At 40.7% G+C, this 19,661-nt stretch overlaps 1 protein-coding gene across 1 annotated transcript in view; it reads right to left on the reverse strand.

The window, feature by feature from the left end:
* Positions 1-386: 386 nt before the first annotated feature.
* Rnf32 (ring finger protein 32) overlaps positions 387-19,661 on the reverse strand; it is a 32,314-nt gene continuing 13,039 nt past the window's right edge. Inside the window, exons 7-8 of the mRNA XM_051203157.1 lie at positions 1,411-1,578; positions 387-678 (exon numbers count right to left, since the gene is read on the reverse strand). Of these exons, the coding sequence (XP_051059114.1) occupies positions 430-678; positions 1,411-1,578 (417 nt within the window). The 3' untranslated portion in view covers positions 387-429. The remainder of the gene's footprint in view (positions 679-1,410; positions 1,579-19,661) is intronic.

A 19,661-nucleotide genomic window follows, 5' to 3' on the forward strand; every position in this document is an offset into this window, starting at 1 on the left:
TCTGTGGGCTCCAAGGATTCTCAGTTGTCTGTCTCATATATGACCACAGGATTCTGCACCACTGTTACTAACGTTTGGTTTAACTTGTTTTGATTGGAATACCACTAATATTTTTCAGTTTAGATATTAAAAGTACTTCACCATGCTACTAATCTATTACATAAAAACCAAGTAAAGATACTTATGCATTAGATAAGTGTGTCAGTTTCCTGACTGTTGGTCAGACATTAGCTATATTTTGAGTAACACTATTCCTCATTTATTTCAAGTGACTAAACTCACAAATGCGCAAACTACTTTTTATATAATAAGGATTACAGTTAGATGGGTCCTTATATTTCCTCTATATAATCACAAAGGACAGACCCAAAACCAAGGTGGGGTTTTTAGCCCCTTTCTTGTTCTAGTCTTAACTTCCTGAACATGAATTCAGCATTCAAGAATTTTCTTTTGGTAGCAGGAGCGGCAGAGAGGACAGGCATGGAAAGGGGCATTGTCTCCCAGTGAAAACTCCTCCAGGGCCAGGAGGCAGGCATGGTGGAACAGGTGGGCACAGGACAGGAGGACTGTCTCACGGGGACGCTGGCTGCTGGCTCCTACAGCTGCTTGCCGGCAGTCACCATGGAGGGAGAGAGGAGTCAGGCAGATGGAACACTCATAGATCTCCCTGTGAGCAGCCTGCAGCACAAAGCAATAGTGATTTGTAATAGGAGTTACTCAGACCTACAGTGAGAACTAAATTCCAAGACATGGGTCCTCTGAAAATGGGCAGTGCATTGAAAAATCTTAAATATTTAAGATGTGAGATGTACAGATTATAATTAGCATTTTAAAACAAAAATATTTTTAAAATGCTGAGCATTAATAATATAGCATATATAGTGCCTTTTAATTAAAAGTGGAAAAACATTTGGTTTTTCCAGACAGGTGGCTTTGGAGGCTGTCCTGGAAGTAGCTCTTGTAGACCAGGCTGGTCCCGAACTCAGAGATCCACCTGCCTCTGTCTCCCAGATGCTGGGACTTAAGGCGTATGCCACAACCACCCGGCTGTTTTTTTTTTTTTTTTTTTTTTTTTCTTTAAACTCCCAATTCTATGTTTTATGTTTTCCCCTACATCTTGGCTTTGAGTCCTTCAAGAGCCCTGCTTCCCTCCCTTAGGCTATTACAGATATAGGAACAGGGCAGGAAGCGTAGGCTTGCCCTTCTGGGTTTTCATTGTTCATTAACGCCCACCACCAAAACTAGAACATTTAACATTTCAAAATGAAAGACCCTGATGGTCATCACTGAGCTCATGGCAAAGGCCTGGGTGCCCCATCCACGGCAGACCTCACCAAGGCTCTCACCCTTACAGACCTGTGGTTGCAGCCCATTCTGCAGAGGCAGCAAGGAAGCTGGCCTGAAGCCTACCTGCACTTGGATTTTCTCCCAGTCCTCCTCAGTGATCTCATGGCCACACCTTTCATCTAACTGCTGAAGAATGCTACGATTTACAGCCAAGCAGAGGTCGATTTCTGAGAAGAGTTCATCTATGTTGGTGTTGTAGGAGCATAGGATTCGGTGGCTGATTTCTGTGAACTGAGAACAGAGGCATAGGCTGGAGCATCTGAATGACAGGGCAGAGTCATTCCTGAAGGAGGAACTTGGCTTCTTTTTTTCTCCAGAAGCTGTCATGAGGCCCCACTGTAATCTCTGAGGACAGCAGTCCTGAGAAACCTAGAATAGGTCAGGCCAAACTGCCTGTCTTTCTGTCCTCAGCTGTCTCCTTTTTGGGACTTTACATTCTTCATCAGTGAGAGCCCAGTTTACTGCTGCTTAGCTGTTGACTAAGGTCTTTATTTCTGTAAGGTGTCCATGTCCCAGGAGACTTTATTAAGTAAGTGTTTATACTTTTCTCTTGCTAATCTGTCTTTTGTTGGTCTGATTCACAGGATTCCAGCTCAACAATTTAGGGAAGTGTAAAAACAGAGAAGATACTTTTTCCTCTGCTGCAGTTAGCAAGGAATGTATCTGGGACTAAAGCTGGCAGGAGGGAGGAATTAGAATCTTAGAGGACTTACACAGCACAGTGTGTAACTTCTTGGCACTGCCACCAGGCATGTGGGGACTGGAGTTATCTCTTATGCTTCGCTCATCAGCCTGTGAAGCTGTGGCTCTAGATTATAGGTGCTCTTAGTGTAAGCAGAAAAGAGGGAATCCAAGCAAAGGAGGTTTGTCTTTTTGCTTTGCTTTGGTTTTTTTTTTTTCTTTTTTCTTTTTTTTTTCATTAAGCTCTAAGGTCTCAATTTGAAACACACCTTGCCGAATGACTTTAAAAATCTTCCTCTTAGCACAGATAACAAAGATGCCCCACTACAGAAAGATCCCTTGGGACTTAGGTTGAATTCTACACTAGTAGTGTCAGTATAGAGTCAGCATATGCAGCATTTGAAGTATTAACCTTAAATAAGTCTCTAGTGTTCCTCTAAACCCAGTTACTTTATAAAGTTATATATGTACATATATGAGCATACACACACACACACACACACACACACACACACACAGACACATAATTATAAAATCATACAAAAACAGATTTAGGAAAGCAACTGGTCTTAGGACAAATGACTTGGGTATTAGATGCTGGCTGGCTGAGGCAGGGCATGTAGTCATCTCGAATGGCATGAACAGGATTCCCAACTCTTTTAAGCACCTACTAGAGTGAACTACTGTACCCACACAGGAAGGTTGGGTATTCCCGGGCAAGTTTCCCATTAGCTTTACCTACTGCTATTAAATAGACCTTAACCTGCCTGCTTCCTGACTCATCTGGATACGTCTGCTGTGATTCTTTGACGTCTGTGGTTTTACCTTCTACAGTTACAATGGTTTGACACTGTGCCTGCCCATTCCTCAAGATGCTGTCGCCTTATTTTAAAAGAGCAAAGTTTTATAAGTACTATATAACTTATTAGAAGTGTAACATGCCTTAAACTTTAGTGGGGTTTGTATTGAGATAGTAAGGAGGCATGGTGGTGCACACCTATAACCCAAGCAGTCAGGAGACTTTAGGCAGGGGATCAAAAGCTTGAAGCTAGCCTGAGCTACATGAAAGCCAGTTTCAAAGAGATTTTTTTTTTTTGTTGTTAGTGGTTTGCTTACAAAGTTGTATAATGAGCTGCTCCAACTCATTTTTTCCTGTAAGTTTTCATGAGTTATTTTTCTTAATTAGAACATGCATTAAAATGCACATTAAATGTCCTGTGCTTAAATGCCATTGCAATTGTGGTCTTATTTGCTTCAAACATAATTGTAGGGAATTCTTCACAATTACCTTCTAGACAGAAGTTCAAATGTCTACAAAATAGGATGGTACCACTTCACACAGCATTTCATTATAATTAATAAATTTAGAAAATGAAATTTCACAGTGTTTTCTATTATACCAGTATTTATGAAAGCTGGGTATGACAGGCACAAGAGCATTCTCTGATCATACTGAGTTTCCTTTTTCACAGATACTTAATATAATTCACTAGGTCAGCTAACCTAGCTCTTTGTTCTTAACAAGTAGATTATTTATATCTCTTCAACCAGTGTTGCCTTCCTGGGCTCAGCCTTTCCAGATAGGAAGAGAAACTATGGCCAGGTTCTTCAGACCAGGAACTCACAGGTGACACCCATCTTTATATGCTGCCCAGCTAAAGATAAACAGAGGGACTCTGTTTACCCACTAGGATGTTCCATAGAGAAGAGATCATCTTTTCATGTTGGGTGTCCAGTTTAGGTGCAAGGCCCTAGATCCTGGGCACTATGGCTGTGCATCGCCTGCTTCTAGCACTGTGCTCTACTTTAGTCCCAGTTTGAGTTTTTAGGGACAGTTACACTGGCAGAATGCTCAGGTGAGTAGTAATAGCACAGTCACAGAGGGAGAGCTTGCAGGGTCAAGAGTCAGATGGCTGGGAAAGAGAATAATTCTCTGGATTTCAATGAGGCTACTATAAAGATTTGGTCTCTCTGAGCAAGAGGAAGAACATTTTCTGTTAAGGAAATCACTTTCCAAGACTGGGTGTATCTAGTTATTGCATAGCATCACATGCTGTATTTATAAGTCTTTTGCCATAATATAATTGCTCTGAGGACCTGAAAGATTCAGGAGTTAGTTATACAACACCACTGTGTCAGGAATGTAGTTGGAGCTACATGAACAGTGCTAAAATTTCTAGTAACCATGTTGAATAGGCTTATAAATTTAGTATTTCATTACCCAGTATATCCAGAATACCATTTTACCACTTGCATTTTACATGCTGTTCCCCATCTCAGGTCAGACCCGCCTTTTTCCTAGAATTTAAAGCCAACTGGCTTGTGGTCATCTGTGTAGGACTTTGATGCCTCAGAAAGACAAGCAGTTTAGGAGATGAGATCAGTGCCATTTGAGGCAGGAGAGGGATCTCATTCAGGGCCACCCACAGCTCCTTTTTCAAAATATAAGGGCTTGGCATCAGTTCACTTAACCAGCATAAATGAGGCACTGGATTCAATCTTAAGAGCTGGGAAATTAGACTATAGGAGACTGGTGTAAGAAGGGTACAGTGACAGATGACCATCACATGCTCATCTGCTGCCCACAGTAGTTGGGTCTCACTTAGAAACTGTTTCCCATTCACCTGTGACTGGAGATGCTTAGGCTGGCTGTCTGCACCTGTGAATAAGACCTGAGTGTGACTGCACACAGGTGTGTGCACACTACCCTACAACTGATCAGTCTCATTTGTGTAATTACTGACACCTGTGTATTCTTTTGTTCCATCACCTTACTCGTCACTATTGCATTTATTTCCTGTGTGGGTGTGCACATCACGGCCTAAGTGTGGAGGTCAAAGAACTACTGGGACTCAGTTCTTGTCTTCTTCCATGTAGGTCCTGGGCTTTGAACTCTAATCATCAGGCTCCACATCACTTGCCTTGACCTGCTGAGCCATCCCACACTAAAAACAAAACAAATAAACCTCTGTTCTCCAATACAAAGTTTGTATTTTTAGCTTTTTTCTCTAGCACCTTAAAGGTGAAAACTCTTATTCTTTAGCTCCCACCCTGGAGATGCATGCTTAGATCATCACAGTCCAAAGTTAACCAGGATCTTTATCTTCTGAGCCAATATGAGGGTCTCAGAATGCTTTCACTCAAGTATCCCTTTCCGGTCCAGATTTGCAAACACTAGAACGCTCTGACTTGACTTGTTGAGGACACACTGTTATTCTTGTTTGGCAGATTCAATGCCTATGAGATAGCCCTCTTTCTCTTCACTTACTACTTATACCACAAACTCCCATCTAGGGTAATTTTCTTTCTTTAGGAAACACAATCTTCAGTGCTCATCCCAAGAAGACACTTTGGAGTCATAACGGCATTGTCCGTCTGAACTCTTGTCTCTCTCAGACTCTTCTTCTTACAGTTTTCATAGAATTCTAGGCTGTTGCACTTCCCCCTGATGATGCCCAGACCTTTGGCTTATGCTGAACCTCTGAGACATCTGTGTGGTGCCGTGCTGTTCCTTTGAACACCCTGTTGTTCCTGAGGTCTTCCACAGCATTACTAGGTGGAACACTGACCCCCTTTTAAGTCATATTGAGGGTCTTTGACCACTTAAGTTTGGTCTGGATTAGCTTCAGATCTGGAAAATCCTTTTCCTTTGCTGCTTCAAGTTGTTCTCTTTGTTCTATGCATTCACTTTTCCTTCTCAGTTCTAATAACAAGGTGGAGCCTATTATAACCTCTCCACTTGTGACTTCTCTGAGACTTGTCCAGGGAAAGGAGAAAGGAAAAGCAACCAGGGTAGCTAGGGCCTTTTCTGTGGGAGAAAGTGCCCACCAGTGACCCAGGGCTATGTAGAAATTCCATCCCAGAGAGAAGCTCATTAAGACTCAGGAAGTAAGCAACTCATAGTCTCTGGAAGTCCTTGAAATTGAGCACACACATGACCCCTTCCTTAAAGGTTATAGAAGCATAAGGACTGCTATAGAGAGGAGACTGATTTGTCCAACTACCTGGATGTTGTGTAGAGGGCATCTCCATGCTGTGGTGGGCTTTCTGTGATGGCTGTGCCTTTGAGTTATCCAATAACCTTAGTAAACTCATTGGTTCACCAAATTGGCCTCTAGTGGTACTGTGACTTTGCTCTGTTGTTGCTTCCCTTTCTGGAATGAGGAGATACTTGTTCACATTTTCCCAGAGCAGTGTCACACGATACTCAACACAATGTGCTGGTGAGGAGAAAGATCTGAGGTATGAACAGTAGAATATTGGAATTGTAGTGGGGCCGCAGGCCAGGCAGGCAGCTCCTTTTATGGTGCAGCTATTCTGCTGAGAGGTGACTAGCATGTGTGTAGGCGGGAAATGGTAACTCTAGGCTTCCACATGTGAATTCAGTCCTCACATCTGCACTTCAGCAGACACCACACAGTTTAAAGCTAAGTGATTAGCTCGTGCTAATAATTTAGAATGTTATTCCAAACAACCAATCACAACAATTTAAAAGGGCAGAGAAAAATTGTATTAAAATTTTTCTGTTTTCATTTCATAACTACACGGTATTTGTATCCCTCACATGACTGTCATCTGCTGCAGGCACTTCATCATGTAATGCCTGTAAGTGATAAAGTGAAATTTAGTTTAGATTGAATAACATTCATTTAATAGTTCTTAACCATCGTTACATATGAAGGGAAGTATTTTTGTTTAAAAACTATTTCTTTAAAACTAATAAAGTTTAAAATAATTAAGTCTATAAAATTAGAAAGGAAGGAAGTGTAAAGGTGGTATTACTCTGATTGGCAGTGAATTCCTCTCTGAGTTCGAGGCTAGTCAGAGCTACAAATTGAGATTCTGTCTCAATAAAACAAACAAAAAATATTAAAACTTCAAGGAAAAAGGAGTACCATGAAGGCAGACATGGAGAAAGGAAGGGAGCAAAGAAGGTTAGTCTGGATAAGGGATGTGGGAAGATGAATGTGAACATAAACAGCCAGTGGGTCCCAAGGCCTGTCCTCTAGGAGGCGCTCTTGACAAGACTATGCTGGGGCGCAAGGTTGCCTCGCACACCCACACCCGGTCACTCCCTTCTGGGAGCATGAGAGGTAAGTGGGCTTCCCAGACACGTTCTCTCCCACCCCCTCTCTCTCTCTGCTGGCTAGCTGCTGAGTCCCACTTTTTTCTGCCCTTTTCCTGCCGCACCCTGCAGCGTACTGCAATTCTGAATCCTATCTGTTCCTCAGTCTAGGCCTGCTTATTTGCTGCCAGGAAGCACTTCACTTTGAGATCCCTCAGGCACCCCAAGCAGCAAGCCCAAGGCACCCTCCCCAGTTCCAAATAGAGCTAAGTTTGATATGCGCCCAAATCACAGGCCCACACCTGTAGGCATCTTTTCCTCAAGATCCTTCATTGACTCATGAGCGGATTCAGTGGTCTGTCCCTGGGCACTTTCCCAGCGGGCACTGCTTATGAACCAATGACACATTGGACCCTGCCATCACAGAGGTGAGACAGCAGGGACCCACTGGCTGTTTATGTTCACATTCATCTTCCCACATCCCTTATCCAGACTAACCTTCTTTGCTCCCTTCCTTTCTCCATGTCTGCCTTCATGGTACTCCTTTTTCCTTGAAGTTTTAATATTTTTTGTTTGTTTTATTGAGACAGAATCTCAATTTGTAGCTCTGACTGGCCTCGAACTCAGAGAGGAATTCACTGCCAATCAGAGTAATACCACCTTTACACTTCCTTCCTTTCTAATTTTATAGACTTAGTTATTTTAAACTTTATTAGTTTTAAAGAAATAGTTTTTAAGCAAAAATACTTCCCTTCATATGTAACGATGGTTAAGAACTATTAAATGAATGTTATTCAATCTAAACTAAATTTCACTTTATCACTTACAGGCATTACATGATGAAGTAGATTAAGGCTTGTACCATTTCTGTGGGGCTGGTTATTAAAACAGCTTGGAAACTGACCTAGTATTTAATAGGCAGTGTACTTCCCCCAGGATCAAAGACCACAAACACTGTTCTTTTAATGAAGAGCTACTACAGTAGTAGGAACACCACTGACTTGGGAACCTGCAGGCTCCCTGGAGGTGAGGAGAGGGAACTGTACTGTGATTTACAATTCAGGTGGCCAGAGCTGAGGCTGTACCAGCTTCTCCCATGTTTGTGTCATTGGTCACCACTAACTTCAGCAGAAGCTGTCTTGAAGGAATCGTATGGTCTGGCCCATGCGTTTGCTCAGTCCTGTGAATAACTTCTTTTTCTTCTTCCTGCACTTTATGTGTTGTGCTGTGGTCTGAAAGTGATCTCTCCTCCATTCACCCAGTGGACTTCTGGCTCTTGAGGACCCGTGTTATCTATTTTGTGTACATTTCTTATCTCCTCAGATGAGTACCATAGATCTAGGGAAGCACCTGATTAATTTATCTAAGGTCCTTAGCACTGAAAAAAGTTGACTTTAGGTTTGCAAAAGATTAGCGATGAGAACAAATATATGCCCTAAATGTACATATTTAGAAGCAGCACAATACAAATGCCTTCTTGGAAGAGGGAAAAGGTGAAAAAGAACAATGCTTATCTAGATTTTAAAGTGGGTTCTGGTGGCAGAATTCAGTAAAATGCCAGTATTGAGCTAAAACCACAGCATGGATGTGAGGTTGTCAGGACCCTGAAGGCTGTCAGGGTGCATTTCTGCAGGGGCAAATAGAACTGCTCTTGCTCTTTAAAGTCTTAGTGTTCAGCTCAGCAACAGTAATCTTTTCAGAGATAGAGCTCTGGCCAGTAGGATAGTGTGTGCTAGCATGTGTGAGGCTCTAGGTTAATACTGAAAAAGTCAACACACATGTACTGACGGTTCAATGTAGCCAAATATTTCTGAAGTGTCACATTCTTGTTTTCACGAATTCTTATTTCCTCATTTCTTATGTGAGTTGCTAATCTTCATAATTGAAAGGGCAAGGATGACAAGAAAAACATGTCAACTTAGTTCTCATTTGTAAACATTCATGTTTAATATTATGAATTTCACATAAGCACAAAATGTATAAAAATTCAATTTAGAAAAAAATGAGTACCATAAGATATTTTTCCCTTTAAGGCTCCTATTTTGGATATTTGATAAATTTAATAACCAGGAGCCTGGGTCATTGATATGTAAAGCAATTACTGGCTAAACATTAAAAAAAAAACACTAACAAAAGCATTTAGGTGAACTCTGTCTGCTCAGGAGAGTCTTAAGTGATCCATCTCATGTCAGCAAATTGCTTACTAATGTGTTGACTTAGGGCCACCCTCAAAAGCAAAATGAAAAGCCTGGAATTTACAGCATATCAATGCATCAGTTGATAAGCTTTTACTGGTTTAATATCCTTCCAAGCTTGCAGCTTGGAGCCACTTCAAGTTAGCAACAGAATGTTTGCCATCTCTATGTGATAAAGGAAGTCAAAGGAATGAACAAACTTCAGGACCATTATGCTGTTTGGTGAGATGGAAATGAAAACGCTAGAGAAGTCACAGGTTGGGGGTGTGTGAGAGCTGGGCCCTCAAGTCCAGCATCTGACACATTGTTAGCCTCACCTTTCAAACAATGGTCTGGACTTTAGCTGGGGCAGAGATAACATAGTGCATTTGGAAAGTTTTAATTGCAGCAATAAAAGACTGTACCTCAATTATATGACAGATGCTAGCAGAGTTTACAGATAAGGATCAAAGGCATCCAAGGAGTGGTCACTGCACTTTGGGCCACACTAGGCTTTCTGTACACACTGCTGGGGAATTAGCACATCAGCTTTCCCAACCTTTCCAGGTCCTTTGATCTGAGTTCTCAAGCAAGTAAAGGTACCAGGACTACTGTATCAGCTAGACAGGTCTAACACTCCCTCACTGAATTTTAATCCCAACACTCACCCATACAAAATCCAACACCTGACCTTTGTGGTTCTTACCACAAAAGTTCAGTATGCTTAAAAGAACCTGCCTTGTCACACTACACCACTTTGCCCTGTTTCTGTTTTGCTAAAATGTGCCGATGATACTTTAAAGCCAGGCCACCTTGAGAAGAGAACTTCCTAATGTACAGGAACATCTTGTTTGTAGAACTTAGATGGATAAAAACCAAAGAAAAGGACGTCATTAACTCTCCCAGGAAGAGAAGGGGAGAATGCAGAACCACAGATTGTGTGTAAGCAAGATAAATTATACCACCAGAATGGCCGGAGCTAAACTGACCCAGAGTCCTGAAAACATCCATCTCAGCACAGGAAGCATTCAAGGACACTAGCACCTCACATTTAAAGTGCTCACATTTAAAGCTCCCAAACAGGTGATTACCCCTTTCTTTTCTACTCATTAGAGTTCCTTTTCTCCACCTGGACTCTACGTTGGATCCAGGCCAGTGGTCCTAGATCACTTTCCCTGTGCGCGCACGCGCCAGCTAAGGCGGCAGTGCAAGGGTGAGGTCAGCCATTCTCCTGGTGCACCGCCTTGGTTTCTGTTGTTCCATCTGCCATTACATGATACCACGATAAATGGTATTTTGTCTTTTAAAAAAGTCTCTAATTCTGGTTTCCATTGAGGCCACAATGGCTGTGTGGAAGGGGCTGCTTGTCGCTTCTGCATTACTGCCTCCCTGAAGCAGAATTTACCCATCTCCCACTGCAATGAGCCACTACATTTATTTCTCCTAGTAACTTGCAATTTCTTTTCTGACTAAAACTTTAAAATTTACATTACTCTTTGATCATGGTGAAAAGGGAGCGATATCTTAACTATGTGGTGTTGTCCAGATTAAAATAATTGTTGCCTTCCATAATTTGCCGCCTCCACATGCTAGTCACTACAGCCTGTTAGTAAAATCTCCAGTGTCTGACACCCAAACCTTCAGGCTCTGTTGTTTACTGATCTGGAGTTTTGTGCAGTCAAGATTGGCCAGAAGGCATGTGAAAAAAACCTAGGGCCTCTGTCTCCCTAGAATAACTTGGTATTCCTGGAATGCTGTGAACTGTATTACAAAGCTAGTCTTTCACCCAAAGGAACCTTGCTAGAGCCATTGTTCATTGTGGCTTTGGAATTTGTTCTTAATGGAGTTACTACTAGGAAACCTCTAGACATACTTGTTCACCTCAAACTGGACTTTTAATTTTAGTAAATATTTTTTGTTTTTGAAGACCTTCAAGCTCAGTCACTTAAAAAAAAAAATCTTTTAGAAATATAAAGTAAGGTTGCATGTAATCATGGGAAAAGAATAAGCGTGGGTTAACACAAAGAAAATGAATGTAAGTTTAGTAAAACAATTTCTTTTGAAAAAAAAAATCCCAAACCAAAAAACACAAACCAAAATAAAAAGGGTTCTCTGGAACCCAAACCATGCTAGTAAACACACTTGGTCAAGCCTTCATCTTTCATTAACACACAAATAGTCATGCAGGAAGTGACTACTTCTCATCCTACTGGTGGGATATGACTGGTTAATTGGCTTGAAAGGGAAGGGGGTTGGGGGGGATAAGGGCCCTTGTTGGGCTAACTACATTTGATAGAAAAGTTACATACTAAGGAGCCAGGGCTAGCAGTTACATTTTTATTTTAGGTATACTAATCTAACTCTCAAAGCATCTTTATTTACAACTTTATGTTACAATATTTTGGGGCTGGGGGATGGCCCAAGGGGTAGACCATTTAGTGCTCCATGTGAGGACCTTCATTTAATCCCCAACATCAAGGTAAAAAGCTCGACATGGATGCCTATGCCCAGAACCTCAACAGAGACAGGTAAGATTCCTGGAACTTGTTGATCTTTCAGTCTAGCTGAAACAGCAAGCTTTGGTGCAGTGTGAGACCCTGTCTTAAGGAAAGAAGGTAGAAACTAGTATAGCAAGACACACGTCTGGCTGAGCACACAGCAGCACACACACAGACCTGCACACACACATTCATACCTCTTGCATGAACACCTGCATGCACATATACCTGTACCAATACCTGTGTGCACATGCATGTATGCTTGTACACACACCTGTACAAACAAACATACCTGTGCACAAACACATGCATACTTGTACACACACTTACACAATCATACCTGTGCACACACACATGCATACATACACCCGCACATATATGCACACACACACTTTTCTTTATAGCCATTCTAAATGGAAAACATCAAACTTATTTTTCTTTATTGAAGCAATTTTTCTTGTTAAAAAATAAAATTCTGTTCTGGCCAGGGATGGTGGTACACACAGCCTGATCTACAGAGTGAGTTCCAGGACAGCCAAAGTTACACAGAGAAACCCTGTCTTGGAAAAAAAATGTTTCTATTATTATAAAACCATATTGAACTTAATAAGGCAGTGTTGCAGTGCCTCAGGCTGACCAAGTTATGCATATACACTGATGGGCCAGAGGCAAGTGGATCTCTCAGTTCAAAGCCAGCCTGGTCTAAGAGTGAGTTCCAGGACAGCTAGGGATACACAGAGAAACCCTGTCTTAAAAAAACAATGAAACAGACAGACAGGGTCTCTTGCATCTCAGGCTGGCCCAAGCATGCAGCTAAGAATGATCTTGAAAACTGAATCTTCTTGCCTATTTCAAGTGCCTACTTCTAATGCCTACAGGTTTGCATTGTCATTCTTGGATTATGTGGTATTGGAGACTGAATGAAATCAGGGCTGTATGCACACCAAGCAAGAAGCCTAACTGAGCTACATCCCCAGTCCCAAAGAACAGCCTTTACTGTAACAAATACCATCCTAGTTCTGGTACTGGTGGTCAGGATTAGGAATATTGATGACTAGTTACACATGAGTATCTTTTTAGTGGAGTTGAAATGCTCATGTGAGTTTCCGTCCTATCTATCTGTCTGTATGTCTCTTTGTTAGAGACCAACTTATTCTGGTCTCAAACTCGTTACCCTCCCATTTCTGCCTCCTGGAGCTGGGATCACAGGGGTGGGAGACCTCCTGCTGGGGATCTGAGTGCAGGTCTTTGGGCCTACAGCCAAGCACCTTACATACTGAACAATCACCCAGCATCATTTTTTCTTTATTTTGCTTGTTTATTTTTTCTGAAACAAGGGGATATTATGTAGGCTTGGGCTGGCTTTTGAACTCAAGGTCTTCTTATGTTAGCATCCTAGTTATAGGCCACTATGCCTGCTCTTATTTGTTTTTTTAATATAAATTTACTTTGAGTATTTTTCATTTTAAGTGTCTTACATCGATCAATGAAATCCAAGAGTTTGTTATATAGCAGGTGAATTTACCTCAGTTATATTTGATTTCTTACTATGCTTTAATCCTTCATCACTTTTTCTACTCATTATCCTTTCTTGTTGCCGCCTTTCCCCTTTTCCTAACTTCTGTAAGAATATTTGTGTGTGTGGGCATACATGTGATGATCAGAGGACAAACTGGGGTGTCAGTCCTTGCTTCCCGTCCTGTTTGAGACAGGGTTTCTCTATTCTGCCCCACTCTGTGCTCCAAATTGGCTGGCCCCAGAGCCTGTGCAGTACCTCCAGTCTCTACTTCTGTCTCCTCCTAGGAGCTCTGGACTTAGAGCTGTCCCTGCTATGCTCTCTGGCTTTTACATTGGTTCTCGGGGTTCGAACTCAAGTTCTCATACTTGTACAGAAGCTCTTTTATCCACAGAATCATCTCCTCAGCCAAACAGGAATATTTTAAAATTATTTTATGAAAAGCAGAAAACTCAGTGAAGAAGAAATCTCTACTGCTCTACACAACAACAATGTCCGTGCTTAGCATTTTCTTCTGTGCACTAACATTTTCTAGAATCACTTCAGAAGCCCCAGAATCAGAAGTCAGATATAACATACATTAAATATATTTTATACTTTTCCTTTTCTTTTAAACATTTTAATTATTAGATTGTAAAAATTAGAATATCAACTAATAGGTCAGTATGAAATTGTCATATATATTATATAAACATATAACATATAACGTATATAAATATAAAACAATACTCTGCTCATGTTTGTTCCCCTAAACCCTCTATTTCCCCCTCACTGACAAAAATTTTTCTTCCAAGTGGTCCCCCTTATGCCTTCACATCATATATTTATAAATCTACCTCCTGTATACTAGTGAAAACATTGATATTTGTCTGTTTTTTTAATAGGATTTATTTCACATAACATGAACTCTATTAATTTTCCACCTAATTTCTTTTTCTTTTCTTCTTTTTTTTTGCCAGAATAAAATTACATTGTATATCTATGTCAACCACATTTCCTATTTTCCTTCTTTATCCATCAGGGTGGACATGCAGGCAGGTTCCTTTCCTTATCTGTTGTGCATACTGGTGCAGTAAACATGGCTGTGCAGTTTTGTCTGTTTTATGATTCAAAATACTTAGGTATGTGCCCAAGAGTGGCACAGCTATAGTGCATGATAGTTTAATTTTGAGATTATTTTTTTGAGACACATCCATGTTAACTTTCACAGTGGGTATACCAATAACTGTTCCCAGCAGCAGTAAGAGTTCCTCTTTCCCCATATCCTTACTAGTGTGTTGTTGTTGTTGTTGTTGTGATACTAACTTTTGTGAACAGGGTAGGATGGACTATCTATATAGTTTTGATTTGCATTTCCCTAATTTTGACTAAATTAGTGGTTTTTTTCATGTTTATTAGCCTTTTGAGTTTATTTTGAGAATTGTTTGTGCAGTTTATTTGGCCATTTATTGACGGGATGAGTTTTGGGTTCATTTTTGTTTTTTGTATATAGCCTAGACACTGTCAGATGAATAGCTGGCAAGTACTTTTTCTCCCATTCTGTAGGCTGTCTCTTCACCCAATTGTTTCTTTAGTTGTGTATACACTTTAAGTTTCATGCTACACCCTTTGTTAATTCTCAGCTTTATTTCCAGTGGTGTTGGAGTCCTCTTCAGAAAATCCTTCCCTATGTCTGGATCTTGAAGTGGTGCCCTTATGTTTTTCTTTAGTAGTTTCAGGTGTTACATTAAGGTACATGTTCCATTTGGAATATAATTTCCTACAGGAGAGGGATCTAGCACAATTTTTCTTGTGAAATCCAGTTTCCTAGAACAATCAATTGAGATTTGTTTTCAATGTGTTTTTGACATTTTGTCAATAATTAGGTGACTATTGTGTGTGGGTTTATTTTTAGCTCCTTTATTCTATCCCATTGGTCCATTTGTCCATTGTGTCAGCATCACATTGGTTTTGTTATTATGACTGTCATATACTTTGAGAACAGGCATTATACCTCTAGCACTGTTCTTTCTGTGCAGGGTTGTTTTGGCTATTTTGTGCTTCTATATCAATTTTAGTTTTTTTTCTCAATCCTGTGAAGGATGTTATGAGAAATTTGATGGAGGTTATACAGAATCTGTAAATTGCTTTTGCTCACATGGTCAGTTTTCACAAAATGGATTCTGTAACCCATGACCATGGGAAGTCTTTCCATGTTTCAGTGCCTCCATCAATTCCTTCAGTGTTTTAATTTCCACTGTTTTTCAACTCTTTGCTTGGTTTCTGGGTGTTTTATTTTCTGAGGCTATTGTGAATGGGTCTGTTTTCATTTCTTTATCATCATGCTTATTGTTGGTACATAGAAAAGGTTCTCTAGTTTATCCTGCTACTTGGCTAAAAGTGTTCACAAGGAGCATTTTCTGATCTGATGGAGCCTTTGGGGTCTTTTAAGAACAGGGTCATATCATTTGCAAAGCACACTATGACTTCTTTTCTTATTTTTACCCATTTTATTCCTTTCACTTGCCTTATTGATCACTGTCAAAAATTTCAGATATTTTTGAGTGGATATCTCTGTCTCTTTCCTGATTTTAAGAGGAATGCTTTGAGGGTTTCCCCCATTTAGTATGAAGGTGCCTAACATTTGTTATATATTCCCTTTATTATGTTCAGGTATTTGGTTCTTTCCTGTGTTTCTTCAAACCTTTTTATCATGAAGGGATGTTGAACTGTCAAAGGCCTTATCTGCATCTATGAGATGATCACATAATTGATTTCTGTTTCTGAATTTATGTGCTATATTACATTTGTTATTTTGCAGATGTTGAACCCACCCATTGCAAGAATGAAACCAACTTCATTATGGCTGTCATGGCTTGAATGTGATGTATTGCATGTAGGCTTATTTATTTGAACACTTGATCTCCAGCTGGTGTCACTGTTTTGAGAAGATATGGGACATCTGGGACTGTGACTTTTGGTTCTATACTCTGCTTTGTGATCCACCAAGGTGTGAATAAACTCCCGTCATTAGGGGTGAACATCTTCAGTTTTTCTTTCTTGCTGTGATGGACTTCCCCTTCTGGCACTCTGAGCCAAAATAACCCTCTCCAACTTTTTTTTCCATTGGTAATTTCTCATAGCAAGGAGAAACTGTACTGGCTAGTTTTATGTCAACTATAGGAGAGGAGGGAGTCTCAATTGAGAAAATGGTTCCCTAATATCAGACTGTAGGCAACATTGTGGGTGGAGCCACTGCTGGGCTGGTTGTTCTGGGTTTTTTAAGAAAGCAGCTGAGCAAGCCATGGGGAGCAAGCCAGTAAGCAGTGCTCCTCCATGACTTTTGCATCAGCTCCTGCCTCCAGGTTCCTGCCTTGATTCCCTTTGATGATTAACAGTGATGACTGATAATAAACCCTTTCCTTCTCAGTTGCTTTAGTCATGAGTTTTCATCACAATAGTGACTATGACAAGCACAGCAACATAACACAATGGTGCACGATCTTTTTAGTGTGTTGTGGAATTCAGCTTGCCTAGTACTTTATTAGGAATTGGTCTGTAATTTATTGTTTTATCCTTTAAAAAGTTATCCTGAGGTAATCCAGACCCAGAAACACAAACATGGCATGTACTTACTCCTCAGTGGAGTAGCTGTAAAGTAAAGGATAACTACGCTACAATCCACACATGGAGAGGGGTTAGGTTACAAGGAGGGTCCAAGGAGGGCTGCATGGATCTTCCTGGAAAGGGGAAATAGAAGAGATCTCCTGAGGTGGACTAGGGGCAGGTGGGGATGGGAACTTGAGGGATTATGTTGGGGAGGAGATGGAGAGGGAAAGTACTAAAGGATATAACTGGAAGGGGGTGGGGTTTCAGGCTCAGGTAGCCTGATGCAAGGGAACTCCCACAAATCTATGAGGATCACTCAAGCTTTGACTCCTAGCAATAGTCGATAAGTAAATAGTCTGAACTGGCCATCTCCTATTATCAAATTGGTTACTACCCTAATTGTCATAAGAGACCCTTCATCCAGTAACTAATGGAAACAGATACAAAGGCCCACAGCTAAACATTAGGCCAAGCTTGGGAAATCGTGCTTGATTCCCTGAGAGGGAGGAAGGATTGTAGAAGCCAGAAGGGTCAAGGATATTACATGAAAACTAACAGAAACAACTAACTAGCTCACAGGAACTCAGAGTCTGAACTAACAACCAGGGAGCCTGCATAGGACCGACGTAGGCCCTCTACATATACATGACAGTTGTGTACCTTGTTGCACTCCTAACAGTGGAAGCTGGGGCTGTCCCTAACACTTTGGCTAGCTTTTAGGTGAACCCATTCCTCATACTGGTTTTCCTTGCCCAGCCTTAATACAAGGGGAGGTGCTTAGTCTTATTGCAACTTGATATGCCATGCTTTGTTGATATCCATGGGAGGCCTGCCTCTTTCTGAACAAAAACAGAGGAGTGGGTTGAGGGTAGGGCAGGGGGGAGGGAAAAGAGGGGAAACTGTGGCCAGGATGTAAAATAAATAATAAAATTTGAAAAAGAAAAAGTTAATAGGACTAATACTAGCTTCAAGAAAGGATTTAGTAACATTTTTTTTTCCTTTTTATTTGACAGGTAGTTTGAGGACCATTCCTTCTGTTCTTTAAAGACTGGGGTAGAACTCAGCAGTTGCCTGTTTGGTTCTTGTCTTTTCTTGTTGAGAAATGTCATTATTGCTTCAATCTTGTGTGTAGATGGTTTATAGCCTCTTGATTTGATTTTGGTAGATCAGATGTAGCTGGCAATTTATACATTTCTTTTAATCTTTCTAATGTTTGGGAATATTTTCAAAATATCCCTAGTGATCCTCTGGGATTTTATGGGTGTATTGTAATGTCTCCATTTCACCTCTAATTTTTATTATTTTTTGGCTTTTTACATCTTTTGGTTACTTTGGCTAATGTTCGTTGATCCCAGATATCATTTTAAAGAACCAGTTCTTCGTTTTGCTGACTCTTGGGCTCTTCCAGTCTCCATCTCGTCAACTTCTGCTCCAATTGTATCATTTAGTTCTGATCTTGGGTTCACTTTGTTCTACTTGGAGGTCTTGCGGTCCATCTTTATCAACTTACAGTAACTGAGTTTTTAAGGTAAATGAGCCCCATTTCTATGAACTCCCCTACAGCACTGCCTTTGCTGCACTGACAAGATTCTGAATGCTGCTTGACACTTTCCTATCCAGTGTCTTCACAGTCATTTAGAAGCAAATTTGCTTGGTCTCCATACATGTGTACAGGTTCTAAAGTTCTCAGTACTGGTTTCTTGTTTTATTCCACTGTGATCTGATGCATTACTTTGATTTATTTTTTTAATTTATTGACTCTTCCTTTATGGCCTAAAATGTGATCTATTTTGGAGAAAAAGCCCATAGGCTCCTGAGAAGAATCTCTGTTTCATAGCTGTTGGGTAGAACAATCCCTACATGTCATCTTGAGTTATGGCACAGTTTTCTCTGTTGAGTTTTTGGTCTAGCTTATCTTTTGTGAGAGTCAGGGTAATTATATCCTATATTATTGTATCTGGACCTATATGACTCTTAATATCCAAGAGTGTATGATTTAAGAAGTAGGGGATACAAATGTCCAGTGCTTATATACTACATTCACTGCACATGTTTTTTTTTTTTTTTTGGGGGGGGGTGAGGTTGTTTTAAGATAGGGTTTCTTTATATTGCATTGGAGCCTGTCCTGGAACTAGCTCTGTAGACCAGGCTGGCCTCGAACTCACAGAGATCCGCCTGCCTCTGCCTCCCTAGTGCTGGGATTAAAGGTGTGTACCACCAACGCCCAGCCTTTACTGAATATTCTTGATGGATTTTGTTACTTTATAAAATTATAATCACCTTATTTATTGTTTCAAATTTCTGGCTGAAATCTGCTTTTTTCTCTTGTGTATGTGTCATATATATATGTATGTATATATGTATATGCATATGCATATGTATGTGTGTGTATGCATGTACAAGTGTATGCTAGAGGGTGATGTCTAGTATCTTTCTCAATTGCTCTTCACTTTAACTTTTTTTTCACTTAACTAGGCTGGCTGGCCACTGGGCTCCCAAGATCCTCCTGTACCCACGTGGGATTACAAGTGTGTGATATTTTTATCTGGGTGTTGAGCATCAGGTCTTCATGCTTGTGCAGCATTTTATCAGCTAACCATCTTTCCACCCTTCAAACCTGTCTTCTCAGCTGTTAGCATATCTATTCCTGCTCATGCTCAGCTTCTACTTCCTTAGAATAGCCACATCCATCCTTTCACTTTTGTTTCCTGCCCTCCCATGGACAACAAATGGTTTGTTCTTGATTACTAATCAAGAGTCTCAGACCACAGTGGACTCAACTGCCAAAGTGC

This window comes from Phodopus roborovskii, unplaced genomic scaffold (assembly GCF_943737965.1).
Source record: "Phodopus roborovskii unplaced genomic scaffold, PHOROB, whole genome shotgun sequence".
NCBI classification, from domain to species: domain Eukaryota; kingdom Metazoa; phylum Chordata; class Mammalia; order Rodentia; family Cricetidae; genus Phodopus; species Phodopus roborovskii.